This window comes from Magallana gigas, chromosome 9, assembly GCF_963853765.1.
Source record: "Magallana gigas chromosome 9, xbMagGiga1.1, whole genome shotgun sequence".
NCBI classification, from domain to species: Eukaryota; Metazoa; Mollusca; class Bivalvia; order Ostreida; family Ostreidae; genus Magallana; species Magallana gigas.
This window is the reverse complement of record NC_088861.1, coordinates 702,782-722,890: the sequence shown is the minus strand read 5'-3', so window position 1 is coordinate 722,890 and position 20,109 is coordinate 702,782. Positions and strand designations below refer to the sequence as shown.

General features: G+C 35.1%; 2 protein-coding genes across 3 annotated transcripts; one reads left to right on the top strand and one right to left on the bottom strand.

Annotated features, from left to right (window-relative positions):
- Positions 1-1,575: 1,575 nt before the first annotated feature.
- Positions 1,576-3,322, bottom strand: LOC117690947 (uncharacterized). Its single transcript, XM_034475797.2, has 2 exons — positions 2,770-3,322; positions 1,576-2,666 (listed from the first exon to the last, which is right to left on the bottom strand). The coding sequence occupies exons 1-2, from the start codon at positions 3,320-3,322 to the stop codon at positions 1,576-1,578; spliced, it is 1,644 nt and encodes a 547-aa protein (XP_034331688.2).
- A 1,121-nt stretch (positions 3,323-4,443) lies between these two features.
- Positions 4,444-19,669, top strand: LOC105321986 (putative inhibitor of apoptosis). 2 transcript variants are annotated; one of them, XM_034477296.2, is made up of 11 exons: positions 4,444-4,500; positions 6,083-6,163; positions 7,247-9,547; positions 10,193-10,316; positions 11,486-11,545; positions 12,005-12,117; positions 17,418-17,466; positions 18,145-18,270; positions 18,487-18,633; positions 18,914-18,925; positions 19,302-19,669. In XM_034477296.2, exons 2-11 carry the CDS (start codon positions 6,128-6,130, stop codon positions 19,502-19,504), a joined length of 3,171 nt encoding a protein of 1,056 aa, XP_034333187.2. In that variant the 5' UTR covers positions 4,444-4,500; positions 6,083-6,127; the 3' UTR covers positions 19,505-19,669. The 2 variants fall into 2 exon arrangements, with proteins under 2 accessions (XP_034333187.2, XP_065926708.1); XM_066070636.1 differs by having other exon boundaries at positions 4,458-4,500; positions 8,459-9,547.
- Positions 19,670-20,109: the final 440 nt, after the last annotated feature.

Sequence of the window (20,109 nt, the reverse complement as noted above, 5' to 3'; positions counted from 1 at the left end):
TACAAGATCTACAAGTATCATTGTACATTGTCCAGATAGTTTGTATTATGACTCCATTTAGCTGATTTTATCATACCTTTTGTTCCTCAGGTGAGCGATGTGGCCCATTGGCCTCTTGTTCCAAGTAAGATTGCTTTTTATTAACTTTCAGAATAGGCTTTTATTATTTTTAACGGTGTTGATATTTCGAAATAAAAATAAATGAACCTTGTACAAAATTGTTCTAAATTAAACAGCATTTTAAACACTATAGAGAAAAGCGATTTTTAAAAGTCAATATTTTCCAAAGACAGTAGTTCCCATCCCCCCCCCCCCCCCCACACACACACACAAACACACATACATACATACACTGACTCCTCTTTAAAATATTTAGTACTAGGGGAAGATCCAAAATTTTAAGTTAAAGGGGGCGTCAGTATAGGTCTGGGGGCCGCTTTTAGCCCCCATTGGGTCCGGGGAAGAGCCCTGTTGGTGACCCAGGGGGCTAAGCCGACCCCGGAAGCTCCTGGATTCTTGAGGTTTTGTAGGATAAAATGAAGTCTTCAAATAGACTTTTGTGATATTTGTCCTCGTGATTACCGGTATACTTAAATTAATTTAAAAAAATGAATGTTTGTAGATCTAAGACCTGCAGTTACCAAAACCTTCTGTCTTATAGAAATATAAGAAACATTTCCTTTTATTTATTTATTTTCTTTCGAATGGCTGTAAATTATTCAGATTAAAAATGAAATTCAATGGGATAATGTAAATTAATGAAGTTTTGAAAAAAAAAATAACTATGCCAGCTTATATTATAATAACCATTAAAGACTCGTTAAAACACTAGCTAGTATAAACAAATACTTACAGGTGGGTGAGTGACTGGTCACATTTGAACACAAGGACAGCATAACCAAATTGGGTTTTCTATGCTCGTTATACAATTGAACCCACCGGTTTTCTTCATACTACATCATTGAAATCGGTCTAATATGTAGAGAAATCCCACGAGCTTCCAAAAAAAGATAATTCAAGACTCGTAAGTTGTACATTTTCTTTGCCAGAAGAAGTATGATTTAACTTTATTGTGACAATTTTAGGGGAGGGGGCGGGGTGCGCACTCCTTGAATCCGCCACCGATTTACCGCTTATTCTATAAAAAAATTTCCCTTTCCAAGGTTTGTAGCATGTAACATAAATGATTAATAAGTAAGTAATAGAAAGTGTTATACTTTTATGCATCCCCCATCCTTATGTTTAGAACTAACCTTCATTCTCACTATAATCAAAGAAGGGGCCCCTAAAGTGCATCTGATTAATATTCATTAATAACGATACATGTACATTGACATCTTGGTTTTAAATTATTGGAAGTATGAGTCGTGTTTTACTCTAAACATACCGGTAATTCTTAAAAAGAATAGGGAACGAGCTATTCAATGAAATACATTTACATGTATACCGGTATGTTCGTTAATCAATGAATGTCCACTACAACCTCCAGAGGTGCGCCAGCTGGGGTGATCAGCTCCCAGCCCGGGACCATTCAGCTATCCGCCTGTGAACTGATCTTACATTCACAATTGTCTCTCACTGTCTTCCCCACTGTCCCTCTCTTCTTCTCCACAACCATAACGATGATATTTCTGCCTCTCTGCTTAGTCGCTCTATGAGCTGTCTTCTCTCCAACCCAATAACTCCGATGACTCTCAGGGCTCGCAACAAGGATTGTCCAACAAAGCCCAGCGTGCCAACCTCCACTGGGAAACACCATACTCTCCACCCCCTCTCCTGACAATCTGCCACAAGCACCTGATATTTTCCCATTTTCCGCTCATATGCGTCTTCCATTCTCTCCTCCCAAGGAACTGTCAGCTCCACTACAATGACCTGCCTACTTGCCAAAGACCAGATCACTATGTCGGGTCGCTTGTTGGTGGATGCTACTTCCGTTGGGAATTGCATTCTGGTTTTCAGGTCAGCTCGCATTTGCCAGTCTCCTGCCGTGCCAAGAAGTCCTCTACCATCCCCAGTGCTGCCTATCTTCTCCCTCTCTCCTGCTCTTACACAGTTGATGAACTTGAGCCGCTTGTCCTTTGGTGGTGGTCTCTTCCTGGCTTTTTCGAGAGAGTCTGCAAGCACCGAAAGTATCTGGTCATGCCGCCATGTATACCGGCCTTCAGACAATGCTACGGAGCATGATGACAATATATGCTCCAAATTTGCTTGTTTTCCACAAAGTTTGCAATTTAGGTCATCAGATAAGCCCCATACTGCCAAATTTGTTGGACTTGGTAGCACATCATATACTGATCTTAGGAGAAACTGCAATCTGTTTGGCTCCATCGACCATATATCATTCCAGGTCACTTTCCTCTGCCTTACTGCTTCCGAATTCACCAAGCTTCCTTGTTTCTTCATGCCTACTGCTTTAACCATTCTTGAGTCTTCCTCCATCACCCGGACTTCCTTTTGCACTAGCTTCCTTTGCACTCCTTTGCCTGCTGTTCCCCATCTGGTTGGTGTAATTGTTCCCAGGCCCAGTCTTCCGACTGCTACATTTCCCACAATGTCTGCTTGCTTCAGGCGTAACTCTGCTTCCCGGAACGTGTCTTGAACAGACCACTTCCTGCCTGCTTCTAGATTCACCCTGGCTCCGCGCACCTTCTCATCTTTACCGTCTAAGTGTTAGATGTTGTCGCACTTTGGTAACCTTGTATTCTTCGACAAGAGATGATAGCGGTAATTGTAGTTTAGTCCCTACACTGTAGAGTCCCACGCTACTAAAGCACTGTGGTATTGCTAACCATCGGCGAAGGAATTTTGTAGTCAGGCGCTCCATAGCCTCTACCCGGGACATTGGTACATCGTACACCTGCAAAGGCCACAAAATCCGAGGGAGTACTCCATGCTGGTATATCCATGTTTTGTATTTTCCTGGCAGTCCACTTTTGTCTATCGCGTCCATCCACTGTTGTAGTTGTTCTACGGTGTTGGTTGTGTTCTTGGTGTCCCTCAGTGTGTCATCAAAATACTTCCCAAGGCATTTCACTGGCTTCTCTGAGACTGATGGAATTATCTCCTGTCCAAGCTGGAAGTCGTAGTTTGTCACCCTTCCTTTCTTCAGTACCACACTTCTAGACTTTGATGGTTTGATTTTCATCCTCGCCCAACTGATAAGCTCTTCTATTTCTTTGAGTGTCCATCTTGCTTCAACTGCAGTCTTAGTACTGATTGTCATATCATCCATGAATGCACGCACTGGTGGTTGACGTATGCCTGCTCTCATCCATGGGCCTCTACTCATTTTCTCTGCTGATTTCACCAGTAGGTTCATAGCTGCTGCGAATAGTATGACTGAGATTGTACAGCCAGTGACTATGCCAACTTCTAGTCATTGCCATGAGGTTGGGTAATCTCCAATGGAGGTATCTCTGTTACAGACGTGAATTCTAATACTGAACCATTGACATAGTAAATAGTGTAAATATGTTGGGGAATTCCATGGCATAGTCCTGTTTTGTGACAAGGTATAGTTAGTTATACTCTGTCCCAAGTTTCTGCTTCCACACCGTGACTTTTTACGTACATTTGTAATACATGTATCTCGATATGTGCCAAAACGACATAATTTGAAAAAAAATTGAAAAAAAAGTCCAGATTATCTGTTTTGAAACGCCCCTCTATCGCTCTACGTTTGACACGGCCCAAAATAACAAAAAGATTAAAAAAATTGCTTTGCAAATAAACTGAAAGTACCCGGATGATAACATTTAAACATTGTGCGATTTATCTGAATGACGAAAAGATATAAATAGTTCCCATTTTAAATCTCCAGGTATTGAGTTCGTTTGCATAGCCTAATTAATCTACTATAGTTTGCCTGGGTCTGCATGTAAATTCGCCCAGTGTCTGTTCGCCATAACTATCGTTCGCCCAATACCTTTTTCGCTCAATACCTAGCTGTAGTTTGTCTGTCCCAAAGTGTATTTTTAAAACTGTCTTTTGAATATAAAGTCTCTCTCTCTCTCTCTCTCTCTCTCTCTCTCTCTCTGTGGTTTTGTTTAATTTTATTTTACCATTGGCAATGTTTAGCCTACTGTCATTAAAAAAAACTGTTTTACTTTTATTACAACTATATGCCTAAAGCATGAAATGTTTGATCCTTTTCAAGCGGTTTTATCTTCTTTCTTTTTTATATTTGATTCTATTTATATAGAGAAATCTTTTTGAAATCTGATGCGGACCTCGGGAGATATATATATTTCTATAAGATACTGATAGTTGTAGTGGATACATTAATGCACTCGGAAATAGGTGTTAATAGATTTATTGACTAATCTAAAAATATGAAATGATTTTATTAATCTTGTTATATTTCCGAACTACATGTCCGTGAAGAATATTTATAATTATCGTGATTACGTCAGTTCCGAAAACACCGGGCCCCAAATTTGTACGGATACCGCTGACATTTTGCAACAAACCAAGATGGAGGTTTACAACTCAAGAGAAGTAAGTTGATTGTATTTATGAATCATCTTATAGTGGTGAAATTACACATCACGATAGAAAACATAAGAATGTATCTTTTTAAACAAGTATGATAGTTTTGTCGGTCTTTGTTCAGTTGTTTTATATACCTAATTAATGATAAAGTCATGAAATGGATTTATTTATAGTAAAGGGGATTCCCACCTTCTATGTATACATGGACGTAATGCAATTTTTTCATGCTGAAGTCACAAGATGTGTCAGTAGTATTTGAAAAACGCATAACCATGCGCCTATTACTCCACTCCTTTATAAACCGAATAAAGGGTATTTCCTCCCCTCGTACTTGTAAAAAAAACTTAAAAGAAAATGTACTGTAATAAAAAGGTGTCAAGAGAAAACTAACCCAGGAGAAAATGTACCCAAGAATTGGGATACGTTTTCTCCAACGGACAAGTTTTGTTTTCTCATGTCAATGTACCCTTGTCATCTTTTACAATTATTACACATCGTAATGGAGTAATCGAGACTTTCAGGTTATTTGATTTTGCCAGGTAATATTTATAATGATTTTATAATGTAAAGAAATGATTTAGCAGGAATCCCCCCCTCCCCCAGATCTGTGCATGTACTTCCATTACGATGTGTAACTACTGTTAAAAGATGGCAAGCGTCCATGGACCTACCGGTACTTTCTGACTCGCTTAAAGAACTATACTTCATGCCATTCTCCCAATGGACCATTTCTCGCCATTGCATTAAGTAAACTATCAACATGTAAAAATATTCGAAAAAAAACCCATAACAATAGTGCACTGTTGAGAATTGCACCTGGCAAAAGTAATGCGTTGCACACCATTATAGCTTATATATTATTACTTATTAGGTTTGTTACTGACTGTTTAAAGAAATTTGTGGGGTCGGTAAAGTCCATAGAAGGCGAGGCGGAGCCGAGCCTTCTATGGACTTTACCGACCCCACAAATTTCTTTAAACAGTCAGTAGCAAACCTAATAAGTGTTTTGTTTTGTCGAGGACCTAAAGTTTGATATGTAAACAAACGTTTGTGTAGAAAATCAGTTCAAATAACGTTACGTCCGCCATGTTGCGCTATAAATGTTGACGCCTGCCTTTTAAAGAAATTTGTAAGGCAGCCACGTGACGCTTTTCGTCCAATGACGTCGCGACATTCTAGTCCGAGGCAAAACAAATTATATTCCAGACTTCCAGAATTAAGAAGAAAAAAAATTAAGATTAAAATAATGCAAGTTTTTACTTCTCAAACTTGGATAGAGTTCTACAGTGTGTGAGTTTATGATATGTATCTGAATGTGTTATTAGTTTTTATGTTGGACTATAGGAAATAAAAGTAAATACATGTTAAATGCATGTTAGCAAACAGATAAAATTCTCTGTTTTTCTTTAAAACAGATTGAGTTGTCCAAATCTTTTTGACAAAAGTAAAATGTGATGAAAATATGAATAATTATGTTTCTTTGAGTGTGATTTTGTTCAAAGTTTTGACTTTTTTACATAAAGAAGGAGGAGAGGGCTACATTATTGCAACTATACATGTAATATAGACCTTTTTTATTTTTTTACAGAAAAATCTACAAAGTATGTTCTAAACAAGTACTAAGATATCCAATATGGTGTACAGTGAGGAAAGTGATAGCCTGTTGCAGGTCAGTGTCATTATGTTCAGCAGCATTGTTACCTAATTATTGATGACACATGAACATTATTTAAACACATTAATTTTATTTTAAATACTCTAATCTTAATATAGAGGTAGCTGTTTTGAATCTCCTCCATTTTCTTCTCAAATGTCACCATTTCGTTACATAAGAGGAATGTTGAGTTATGATAATGAATAAGGATAATAGATTAACAATGTAAGCTTTTATACACTATCTTGAAATAGATCTACATGTAGATACAGCAACCATATATGTGATGCAAAAATACATTTGAACATTCGGTATCTCGAACACTAATATCTTGAATACAATGGATATGTCGAAGTGATTTGTAAGTCCCAACCACTTAAACTATAAGTATTTTACCCATGATATCTTGAATACTTGGATATCTCAAAGTTTTTAACCAGTCCCATCTAGTTTGAGATAACGAGGTTTGACTGTAGTAGGTTGTCATACCTTGAATTTCTTATCTAGCTGTTCAATTGGTTATAATCTTTAATTATGATAAATAGTGTCCAAAAAAAAAAACCCACAAAATTTTGATATAGATATCCATTGTGTGATACATTCTTTGATAAATGTAGACTTCAAAATAATTTTTTCATAATGAAACATGTCATGCTCTAAGATTTTTCTGAGAAACTTGAACATGAATTCATATAAAAAATATAATTCCATTAGCTTATATATTTCAGTGAAAGTGCAAATGTGCAATACTTTGGAATAAGTGAGCCATAATTCTGTAGATTTATTTGCATCATTGATGAATTATCTTTCCTGTTTCTGAATTGTGATATTGATTGAGGATATAAAGTCTTGGGTGAGAAGCCCCACAAAATCCACCAAACAAGGGCCAATCACCATCCATTCATAAAGATCATAAAGAGTTATATGGCCAGTTATAGTTATGTAATCAAAAGTTCATTCTATTAACATGACATCCTGTAAGCATGCCACTGTTTGGTGCATTTAATTTTTATTAGATTGACACAAATTTTACCATTGACCCCCATTCTCTTAAAAAATATAATTGAAAGAATATAACAGAAGGTTCTTTTAATTCAGGCAAGCCAAAGGGATACACCTTTTGAAACTCCCAAAATTAATGATCAAATCCGTGATGGGAGTGATATGATTTCCGGAAGCCAGTCTGTCATAGAGGGAATTATAAAACACAAGAGTGGAGATTTGGAGCCTGCTTTAGAAAGAGATATAGATTTGAAAGCTTCCATTGAAGGAAATGAACAGCTTACAAATAAAATCGAGAATTCACATCCGTCAGATCAGATTTATATTCTGTGTTTTAAACCTGAAATTTCTAAGAAAAAGTTTGAAAAAATTGCTGCATTATCTATTCATGAGAATAACTCGGGTTATAATGATAGCCCCAAACTAATAGAACTTTTGTCATTCTTAGAAAACGAAGATAAACCCATCGTAGCATTATATAATATGATCAGATGGACTAATTCCCCACAAGATGTAATAAAATCTCTAAAAATGCTCAAATATTCAGATGTTACCATTGGTATGAGATATTTAGATGTATCGTTTTATTCAGGCAATAAGACGAAAAACTTGTCTAAATATATGACTCTTTTTGAGGTTAATGTAAGTTCTCTAAATAAAAGCATAACATTAAGATGTCCAGGTGATGATATTGAAGATGTTATAAAAGAAAATGTCAGTAGTAATACAATTCATAAGGCTGAGCTCTATCGAGTGGATTCTAGCTGCAAAACAAGGAAACTACCCAAGGGATATCTAAAACTGTACCAAGCCAGGAATAAGTTAGAGGAAGAAAACCAAAATGAAGAAGCAAAACATAGTAGACAAATATCAGGAAACAAAAAGGAACAAGAAAAACAAAAATCAACAGTTAAAAAGATCGATTCGGAATTAAAAATGGAAAAAGTCTCTGTAATATCAATGGCATTAAATGGAAATTCGGAGGACTGGCCAATGACGGTGGTAAAGAAAGCATCAAGTACGGCAGTTCCGCCTTTGACGAGACCCCCTCTGTTTTCTATTTGTGAAAGCAAGCGACTTATGAGAGAAGATGTTGGTCTACAGTTTACAAATACTGAAGTGGCATTGCCTTTCTTGACAATGGTTCTGAAGGAAATTCTGCCAAAGAAGCTTCATTTTCATCAAAAAGCTGTACCAGATCGTATTCACATGCCTGATGACTGCCGATTTGAACATTTATCATTGTTTAAACATTTTGGCATGTCTCCCTTAGTCAATTGTTTCATTTATCCCTCATTTGTCTTACAGGAAGTGGATAGCATGATGGAGAATAACTTTAACCGTCTCGCATCGTTTAAGGATTGGCCTTTGAGCGCGCCTGTGTCTGCATTGCGTCTTGTGGACTCAGGATTTTATTATGATGTTCAACGGAGGGGAGTAGCTTGCTATGCTTGCAAGCTTCTTATTGAAATAGGGGATCTAAGTTCTGAACTTCGAAATGACACTGTTTTAAACATGCATCTAAGATTGTCTGAAAACTGTCCTCATGCTCTTCAGCAGAAACGAGAGAAAGAGCAATCAGGTGGTTTCTTATTTCCTTTCCTTAGACCCAAAAGTGAAATGGACAGTACTTTGTTAAACACCGCAAGTGCCATTCAAAAGGATTACATTCAAAATCCATTGCCAGAGATCAATCGTCTAGAAATAAATGAGAAAAACATCTCCAATTCATCATTCAGTTTTAACTCCCAAAATGAGATGCCTAATCAAACTGCTAAAAAGAACATAAGCGTTTTTTCAAATGTTGCAGATTCAAAAACAGTGGACAGTGGGTTTGGTTCACAATCAAATTTTGGTAACTCAGTAGGGAGCATTGCTAAGGCTTCAGGTTTCCCTATTCAGACAGAGACCCCTGATTCACTAAGCTATATGCCAATATTAAGCGAAAGTAGCCTTCAGCCTAGTTCCTTGTTTGGGGATCCCATTAGCTCATCTTCTATTTTAAAAGAGGAAGAAATTTCTCCAAACCAAGCTATAACGGCGAATGAAACCAGCGAAAAACAGATATCTCCCATCGTTAGTACCACACTGCCCGAGGAAGACCAGTCCTACTCCATTAGACACCATGAGTACAAAACAGTAGAAGCAAGACTCAGGACCTACTCCAACTGGCCACTGAACGACAAACAAAGCAAAGAGGATTTGGTGATGTGTGGGTTCTTTTATACAGGGCAGCAAGATATAGTCCGCTGCTTTTCCTGCGACATTGGACTGGCAGAGTGGGATGAAACGGACAATCCGTGGTCAGAGCACGCAAGACATTCACCTCACTGCAAATATCTCAAAAAGATGAAAGGCCAGGATTTCATTAACCATGTACAACAGGATTGGAGAAAGGTCTGTATAGTTTTGTTTTATTTATTTATACAGGTGACACTCTATGGCTCGAACTTCGATCTCTCGAAGTTCTTGATCTCTCGAAGTGAACTCACGGTCCCGATTTTTTTCTCTATATAACTTAGTAAATTTACTCTTGATCTCTCGAACTCCGATCTCTCGAAGTGAAACCTGGGTCCCGTTATACATATTTCATTGTTTTTCACTCTTGATAACTCAAAGTGGTTGCTGTGTTACACGCGGCCGATCAAGCATATAATTATGGTCCCATGAAGTTCGAGTTATCGAGATTGACCTGTAAATTGATACAAGTGCACACAATTGTATTTGTTTTGATAATGATTTCTCATCTTGTTGATTTACATGTAAATGCATTATTGTAATTTAGAGATTGGCATTAATTTATAGAGCAATATACAAGTACTTGTAATTTTAATGTTATGATAAAGAACAGATTGCAGGTGGAAATTATAATATGATTTATAAGTATGTATGAAAACTTTTCCCAAACTTTTGGAATGCACCTTCACAAGAAAAGAGTTTGTTAAGAATACATGGTGACAAAAAGTAAAACATTATGTGATTTGAAAAATGTATATATATATATGGGTTAATCCTGTAATAGATTTTTCTCTTGATCTTTAGATCTACAATCCAAAAACTCCGGATATGCAAAATCTGAGTAAAAGATTTGAAACATTTACAAATTGGCCAACAACAAACACCCAGACTCCAAAACAAGTAGCAGAAGCAGGATTCTATTTCACAGGTAAGATGATGCAAATCTATACTACTATATTAAAATAATAGACTCGAATTTTTTAGCTTTAATACCGATAAATCGGAAGAGTACTGTCTTTTGTTTTATATATTTTAAACATCATTGGTACTTGAAGATTACCAATTTGTTTTTATTTTTTCTCAACCAAGCTTCGTTAATTAATAATCAACGAAAATTCCTCCAAAAATTCCGGAAATCATCTGAATTTTTTGGATTTTACAATCTTGCGCATGCGCAATACATTCACACTAAACCAGGGGAGGCTCTTTATTTTATGTTTCCACAATATCACATTTACATGGATAAACTTGGAAACGATAAAACAAATGCGTGTTAATTTTCATTGGAATTTTTTTCTGTTCATCAAAGAAAATATGGGAGATAACTCTTACACAGTGCATTTACTATAAAAAAATCCCGAGAGTTTCGAATGTCAACATGGGATGTAAAAACGTTGTTGAAATATGCTGAATTTTGCAGTTATAGAATTAAACTTTTCGAAGAAAGGTATTTACATGTTCTGAACAATTTGACTGTTATTTGCAATGCAACTTTATTAATTTTCTCCAGAGACATAAATAAAATGTTATCTAATGTATGTCTCTGTTTTCTCCAAAATCGTTTTGGAGCGATTCTGCAATTTTCTGCTACATTACGGGTATATAGGAGGCATTTTAACTGTGGGTTTGGCCTTCCCTGAGACACAGTTAGATTATTCCAACTCAGCCGAGTGTAGTGAAATTAATAGCATTATTGTAGGCTTGAAGTTTGGTTATGCAAATGTCAACAATATACGGTATTTCGATGTATCTATTTTGTAAATGCCTGATATCATATGCAATGTCAACCCGTGCGTGCACGGGTCAAAGTCTAGTAGAATTGAATAAAGTTTATAGTGTATGAATAACTTTTTTCCCTGTTGAAATGTTAGCTTATAATAGAAATAATTGCTTGCATATTATTAGTTTTAAAAAATTCCTATATATTTATGATGATGTCCACAAAACTTTTAACTTTGGATGTGAAAATGAAAACTGGTTTGTTACAGAACTGCATGAATTTTCTATGGTTTTTATGTAGATGTATGCATATGAATACAATAATGTATCTCTACAAGCATTTGATATTACATACATAATATTTATTCAAATTTACAGGTGAAGAGGATGCTGTGCGTTGTCACTACTGCGATGGTGGATTACGAGAATGGGAACCAGGTAAAATCATTGGAGATCTTCAAAATCACACTACTCTTCAGTCATTTTATTAAGTCATTTACTAGTAAACTTGATCCCTCTATAATTCCATAGGGCATAAAAATGGAGGCATATTTGTTTTATTTCGGTATTTCAAATGTTGTATTTTGTGCAAGTTATTTAGTACAGTCAGAATAAACAACTCATTATTCAACTTGGATAATTCAAGTGTTAAAATTGAGGGGTTTGTATAATGTTCTGGTGACCATTATAACCCATGGGTCTCTTGTTGTTGACTTGTAAACACCAATGTACAGCTTATCTTTATCTTGAGACTATATCCTTCCCCAACTACAGAAAAAGCAGAATGATGCTGATATTGCCCAAATCTGCACATGTAAGCTAGGTACATGTAATTGGGATATATGTCCATAATTCTCTGTATTGGTGAAATTAGCATGTCCTATTACCCCTTGCTAGGTGATGATCCATGGACTGAGCATGCCCGTTGGTTCCCTTTCTGCAAGTTTGTAATGAAGATCAAAGGCATCCAGTTTATTGAGGAAATACAGCAGAGATACATGTATGAGACGGTGAGTGTCTAAATTTACTTAAATTCAGAGTACGGTACCTGATAATGGTCAATATTCAATGATAAAATGTTAGATTTAAATACCATAGTTGCCTGTTATTAAGGTCTTCCGTTTCCAACGGAAGACCTTATAGTGATTGTTAGGTTTTTTCTTTCTTTCTTTCTTATTAAGGTCTTCCGTTTCCAACGGAAGACCTTATAGTGATTGTAAGGTTTTTTATTATTATTATTATTATTTTTTTTCCTTTTTTTGTCCACAAGATTTCTCAGAGATGGCCGGATAAATTTTTTTGAAATTTTCTGGAATGAAAGAGAATGATAATATCTCTAGGCGTTTTTTTCATTTTTTCAAAAATGATTTCCGGTCGTCCGTTTCCTGTCCCGCAACGAAAAAGCTTGTCACCTCGAGATCTAAGAAACGGTAAAGACTTGAACAACCAAACTTTGTACGATGATAGACCTATAGTTGTAGATGTGTTTAAACTATTTTGTTTTGTTCGTCATAACTTCCGGTCGTCACCGGAAGCACTTCAAAAATAATTATTTTTACGCATTGAATTTCTTTTCCATAGAATAAACATAGAACTATAATTCTATACATAAGTTATCTATGCGATGTTATATCAACAAAAAAATTCTACTTCCGGTGAGATATCTCAAATATCTCAGGTAGCTTTTTTAAAACACTTTTTGTACCCGCGAGATCTCAGAAACTATAAATGATCAAATCATGAAACTTTTATGAATGATAGACATTTGATTGAAGATATGTTTAACCAGTTTCATCTTGTCTTCCGTCACTTCCGGTCCACACAGGAAGAGTTAAAATAAATCAAGCTGTTTATAAGTTTAACTGTTTTCTTTTGATATTTTAAGTTATTTTAATGAACAATTATGTACAAAAGGCAAGTAGACAAGAAATATTTAATACAATTTACAATGCGCACTTCCGTCAGTCCGTTTCCTGTCCCGAGACAAAAAACCTTATTTCGACGAGATCTTAAAAACGGTAACAATTTGAACAACCAAACATTGTGGGATGATAGATCTATGTATGTACATGGGTTCACATTAGTTTGTTTTGTTCGGCGTAACTTCCGGTCGTCACAGGAAGTACACCCATTTTGATTTTTTAAAAATATTTGGTTAATTAGCATGGAAGTAACATCTAAGCTATAGAAATACAAAAGTTCATATATACATCATAAATAAAAAACAAAAAGTTCTACTTCCGGTGAGACATCTCAAATATCTCAGGTAGCCTTCTGTTTAAAAAAACAAAGTACCCACAAGATCTCAGAAACTGTGAGAGATCAAGAAACAAAATTTACATGTATAATTAACATTTGATTGAACATGTGTTTAACGGGTTTCATTTGGTCGTACGTCATTTCCGGTTCTCAATTGAAGCGTTCAAGGAATAGAAGTTTTTTTTTAACTTTAGATTTGTTTTAATATTTTACTTAATTTGATGAACAGAAACGTACCGTAGGTAAATGTACTAAAATATCTACTTTTAATTTCTTAAATCACTTCCGTTTGTTCGTTTCCGGTACCGAGACTAAAAGCCTTTTTTCAAAGAGATATTATAACTTACAAAAACTTGAACATCAAAACCTCGAGGAAAGACAAAACAATGTATGAAGATATGTTTACTATGTACTGTATGATCCGGCGTAACTTCCGGTCGTCACAAAAAGTACTCAAAAATTGACATTTTGTCTTTTTGGTTTTTTTTTTATTTCTTTGGAATTCTTTTTCAGTATATGTTTTATCCATTTTCTGTTTACAAGAGAAATGGACTTAACAGATTAATACATAAGGAACGGAAGACCTTTTTGTTGCTATAGCAACAAGAGTCTAGTTATTATTATTATTTTTTTTTTCCCCTTTTTCTCCCGTGAATTTCTCAGAGATGTCTTGATGGATTTTTATAAAATTTTCAGGAATGACAGAAAATAAAAAGATCTAGAGAATTTTAATTAAAAATATTCTAAATTCACTTCCGGTCGTCCGTTTCCTGTCCCGCGACAAAAAGCTTGTCACTTCGAGATCTAAAAAACGGTAAAGACTTAAACATTCAAACTTTGTGGGATGATAAACCTATAGCTGTAGATGTGTTTAAACACTTTTGTTATGTTCGTTATAACTTCCGGTCGCCACCGGAAGCACTTAAAAAATATTTTTTTTTACGCATCAAATTTTTTGTCAATAGAATAAATATATAAGAATAAATCTATACATAGGAAATCTTTGCGATGTAATATCAACAAAAAATTTCTACTTCCGGTGAGATATCTCAATTATCTCAGGTAGCTTTTTTAAAAACACATTTTGTACCCGCGAGATCTCAGAAACTATAAGCGATCGAGACACGAAACTTTCAAGGATGATAGACATTTTATTGAAGATGTGTTTAACCGGTTTCATTTTGTCTTCCGTCACTTCCGGTCCATACCGGAAGAGTTAAAAAAATTGAGCTGTTTATCAGTTTAACTGTTTTCCTTTGATATATTTTAGTTAGATAAATGAAAAATAATGTACAAATGGCAAGTATACAAGAAATATTTAATACAATTTACATTGAACACTTCCGTTTGCCCGTTTCCTGTCCAGAGACCAAAAACCTGATTTCGACGAAATCTCAAAAACAGTAAAGACTTGAACAACCAAACTTTGTGGGATCTTTATATGTACCGTATTTTTCCGACGATTAGTCGGTATTTTTTTCCTCTGAAGCAGAGCACCCGACTTATCGTCTTGTTCGACTTGTCGTAGGCTCGATGTCAGAAATTTTTTTAAAATAGCATTAAAAATCTTGGATTTAATCATCTTGAGTTGGCTGTGTGATTGAAAATTACGTTGTTGAATTCACTGTTCATCTTTTATAATTATCATTTTCACTCATCTGTCAACGCTTAAATACATAATAATAACAACAGTTATTAAAAAATGTTACATTGTCTTTAATCAATTAAAAGTTTTACCGTTCCGTTTTTATAAACACATCGTCACATGGTTCTATGTATCACTAGTAGGAAGATAACATTGCGCAGTAAAATTGAAACCAAGTTTGAATGGAAGAAAATATTGCAGTAGGTCCGGGGGATGTTTTTTTAAATTTAATTATTTATTTGTAAAGAGTTGTTAGTGGAAAGTATAAATCAGAAATATTTAATGGTCAAATTCAATCTTAAAATACATAATCGGCAATTATCAATACTACTGTTTATACAATAGGCTGACACCGGTTGTGTTAATAATCTTGCCCTAAGGCTGAGGTCTTTAAGGCAATTTCACTCCCTGTGTATATAAAGAGTACCGTTATACGAGTGATTATAGTTCATTGATTAATTATTGTCCAATTCTTTGATTATTGTTATATAATTTTTTTAGGAAACGTATGTATGTCGTATATAGTCATTATCAAGTCGTACAAATGATCGATCTATTTCTAACAGTGTCTATGTAAAACAATAGCGTGTAACTGCATTACTGGATACAAAGTAAACAAGTTTCATCAAATCATAGTAATTGCTAAGCTTTCTGCACTTGAGATCCCCCTTTGAAGTCCGACACGAGACAGGTGCATGCTTATGACACCGGAAATTGTTAAACAAACATTGACCACGCGCCGAGTCAACAGGTGGCTGGTTACGTAATGGCGAATACACTGGCGATAGTCAGAGTGGATACTTATTTTAATGCTTGGGAATAAAATATTTCTGACAAAGTAAGTTTAGTTTTGCATAACACGCGATATCGGGAATTGTTTAAAATGCAAGCGACTTTGTAGAAGTTGCCGGTATTTGAAAATTTGATGCATAAGTATAAAGCGTAATTGTTTAAATGTTAAGCATTAATAATAATTGGTAGCAATATCGGTGACATCGTGGCATCATACACTGATAATGTTACTGCAGTTTTATAGGCCATTTTGAAGTGATAAGAACGACGTATGGTCTGAGATCGACGTATCATAGGATTTTGTTAAAATTTTGGGTAAAAATGGGCAATTCGACGAGTCGTCCGCATCGACGAGTCGTCGGGAAAATACGGTACATGTTTTTAAAATATTTTGTTTTGTTCGGCGTAACTTCCGGTCGTCACCGGAAGCACTACAAAAATTACGTTTTTTCTTTATTTATTTCTTTTACATGGAATGAATATATCAGTATACAATCTTAGATGTGTCATCTTTATAATGTTAAATTTTCAAATAAGTGTTACTTCCGGTGAGATATCTCAAATATCTCTATGTAGCTTTTCTTTTTACAAATTTGATGCCCGCAAGATTTTTGTCACTGTAAGTGATTGAGACACAAAGCTTTCATGAATGATAGACATTTGATTGATGTTATGTTTAGCGGGTTTTATTTTGTCAACTGTCACTTCCGGTTTTCACCGGAAGGATTCAAATAAATCATATTTTTAACAAGTTTAACTAAATTTCTTGGGTGTTTCATGTAGCCTGATAAACAGTGATGTACGCTAAGCAAATGTACGAAAAATACCAGCTTTTTTTTTATTAATCACTTCCGTTCGTTCTGTTTCCCGTGTCCAGACAAAAACTATTGTTTCAAAGAGATTTCAGACTTGGAAGAAATGTTAACAACCAAACTTTGAGGAAAGATTGACTTATGATTGTACAAATTTTTGTTTAGTTCGGCATTACTTCCGGTCGTCAAAGAGAGTACTTCAAAAATTGATTTCTTTTTCAATCTCGTTGTTTTACATGGAAGTAACGCCTGGATATATCATTCACAATAATTGTCATATCAACTATTTTCTCTATGTGAGAGAAGCAATGTCTACGGTTTAATTGATTCATGTATATCAAAACGGAAGACCTTTTTGTTGCTTTTGCAACAAGAGTCTAGTTGTGTATATTTTTACATTTTTGAATTCTTATTTGATTATGTGACCCGTGTGTCAGATGGTTGTTCTTTGTTTCTTTGCTGTGTTTGTCTGCTCTGTAAGTTGCTTAATGCCAATACTGCAAATGTTTAACATGTTTAATATATCTAGTACATGTCTTGTACCTTAGAAGCAATAAATCATGAGAAATATGACACAAAATAACAAGAATATGTCCATGATATCTAAGATGTCAATCTGAAGATATTTTTAGGGTGAAATATTGATACGGAATTACCTTTGATACAAAGTTTGTTAAAAGGTCATTTTTAGCACAACAAAAAGATAACTAATGCATTGTTTTGCTTTCTTCTTTCTTTCCTTTCCTTTCTGAAATAAATTTATATATGCCTAAGGAGGCGATGTTGATGTTATTTTTTACAGGGAGCTGGTAATCTAGATTCTCCTCCAGCATCAGGATACAATGTCTCAGGTAGGAATTGTTTTCAGCAAAAATTTTCAGTTGAAGATTACTGCCTCTTAAAAATATATTTCTAGAGAAGTGTTAACAGGATTGCTCTATTGTGTGACTTTTAATCAGCATTGCAAACCCTGGGCAAGTCAGGCATATGCTTTCTGACTGTTGGGCCAACTCATTGAATATTCCAGGTACTCATGAATAATTCATGACCAAATCTTATTGGCTTCCTCACACTAGCATGAAGGAATTTTCACCAATTATTTCTAATGCTCTGCATGCATCATTTATCTACAGATGATCATTTTTATGCTGCCAATTGAAGAACTAAAGTGTAGGTCTCTCATTAGTGATTGATGTTCATAAAAGATATTCATGAAAAGATAAAAGTTCAATGAGTATGCCCTTATTCAGTAAGCTAGCTTATACGAGACTAATCCAGGGTTTCTGGCGATGATTTTTGATACCTGTTGATAAATTATTAGGCAATAGCCAGATTACATTTATACTATGTTACCGTATTTTCTTTATGATGTTGGCTGTAGTGAAAGTTTTTGATTAAAAATCAAACTAAAAAAGGGGAGAGCAGTTCTGTTTGTAACGTGAAAGTTTTAATGATTAATTTTCTGATTAACAGTGCCAGGTGATTTAGTTGAGGGGTTGATTATAATATTGTGTGTATGTTCATGTTAGGCAAAGCCAAGCCCTCAGAGGAAGACAACAATCCGCTCAACTCTCCAGCAGCTCAAAGTGTACTAGGCATGGGATACTCCAAGGTCAAAGTTCAATATGTCATCGATAAATTTGTGGCAGAAAAAGGTAGATTTCGTTTGGTGTTCACCTCTTACTTTATTTTATTTTTGTTAATTTGAAAGTTTGGTTCAAACTTTTGGCAACATTCATCTTTGTTAGAAAAGTTCAGATTTTAAGATTTAGTGGTATTCTGAGGAATAATTCTTCATTGACTAAAGTTTTCGAAAGAGAAACAGAGTGTATCATAAATTGATACATAATTGTATCTGGTATTTACTGTAGGTCACAGTAAGTTTGATGCTGGTGAATTGTTAGTCATTCTTTTGGATATGGAGGATAATGGAGAAACTTTTCCCCCTGAAACATCAGCTCAGTCTAGTACTTCAAAGCAGACCTCCAAACTCCCAGACATTTACAAAGCAGACTCAGGTGTGTAAACTCCAAAAATATTTATATGAACATTTCAAAGCCGCTGATATTGTGGGTTTCAAAATTGTATCATTGACCAAACTCGGAGAGAGGAGGACTTCAAATGTTGATAAAGGCTTTGTTAACTCAGTCCTATTCTTTAATCATTAAGTAAACACTTTTTTATTGATTTATTGTAAACATGTATACAAATAATGATTCCCTAGACATTTAGGGAGAATAAATGAAGTGAATGATAGAAAGTATCTTGTACTAATTATCTTTTTTGTTATTATTTCAGAGAGTGACTCGGGTAAGGCATTTGGCATTTACACTATCAGATTTTTTTTTTTTGGGGGGGGGGGGGGAGGAAGGGGAGGTGGATTACATAAAGTCATCTCAATTTGAAGGTGTAGAAAAAAAATTATATGATTAAGATTATGGAAAGAAGCAGTACATGTACTTGGATCTTGAAAAATTACGGGAAAAAAGAATTATCATAGTTTATAATCATAATGATTGAAATGAAATTCTAAAAGTCAAATAAGACCCCACCCCCTAAAAAAAACCTAACAAACCTTGCAGGAATTATTAATCAATGTCTGTAAATAGCTAGAGCCTATTTATAGAAAACAAAGTGGGCTTCCAGTAGAAGTATGTTCATCGATCTTATTATATATTGTTAACAGATGTTGATCCAGAAGTCATTGAGGAAGAAAACCAAATGTTAAAAAAGCAACTCCTTTGTATAAAGTGTGAGCAGGCTGAGAGAGTCATAGTGTTCACTCCCTGTGGACACAGGCTGGTGTGTAAGGCCTGCGCCGAACCGATGAAGAGGTGCATCAAGTGCAGGAAGAAGATCCAGAAAAAGGTCAAGACATTCCTTTGTTGATACTGACCACCCATTGAAAAGTTTTCATCAAGTTGCATGAAACAGAAGGAATAGAAAAATGAATTCCAAGGAAGCTGGAATAGATAGATCTAGCTGGTGAAAGCAGTTGCATGCAATCTACATACCCTGTTATTAAGTAGATTGTGAAGGACATATAGCTCCAAGGTAAGAACATGGGAGGAGTTTAAGAAGTGTCCTTTGGTCAGTATGGTTCTACGACTTATTTAGAATCTGTTGATTTTTAGTGCTTTCATTGTTTTTATTGACAAGTAAATTGTGTTTGTGTGGGATTATGAGTGCAGCCTTGTAATACTGGGTATCAAGACTGTGTCAGGTTTTATCTTGTATATCATCATCTTTGCAGCTTGTCAACAAAAACATTGCAAGTACTCCATGAAATTCAAACATTGTGTTTGATAAATTTGAAGTAATACAACATGTGTCAAATGTCCCACGGGTTGCAACATCAATTAAGTGGTCTTGGGTTATGTTTCTGAAGAAATTATGGATAATGTTAAAGTATATAAAGTACAATAATGGAGAGATACAAAAGCACTGAGTGTTTTTGTTAGCATGGGTATCACAGCAGTAAGGTTCATTTTGTC

Coding starts and splice junctions, on each gene's coding strand:
- LOC117690947 (XM_034475797.2), bottom strand. CDS start 3,322: ATGAACCTACTGGTGAAATCAGCAGAGAAAATGAGTAGAGGCCCATGG. Junction 2,667..2,769: donor AGCAATACCACAGTGCTTTA/GTAGCGTGGGAC, acceptor TCTAACACTTAG/ACGGTAAAGATGAGAAGGTG.
- LOC105321986 (XM_034477296.2), top strand. CDS start 6,128: ATGGTGTACAGTGAGGAAAGTGATAGCCTGTTGCAG. Junction 12,118..17,417: donor AGAGATACATGTATGAGACG/GTGAGTGTCTAA, acceptor TATTTTTTACAG/GGAGCTGGTAATCTAGATTC. Junction 17,467..18,144: donor ATCAGGATACAATGTCTCAG/GTAGGAATTGTT, acceptor TGTTCATGTTAG/GCAAAGCCAAGCCCTCAGAG.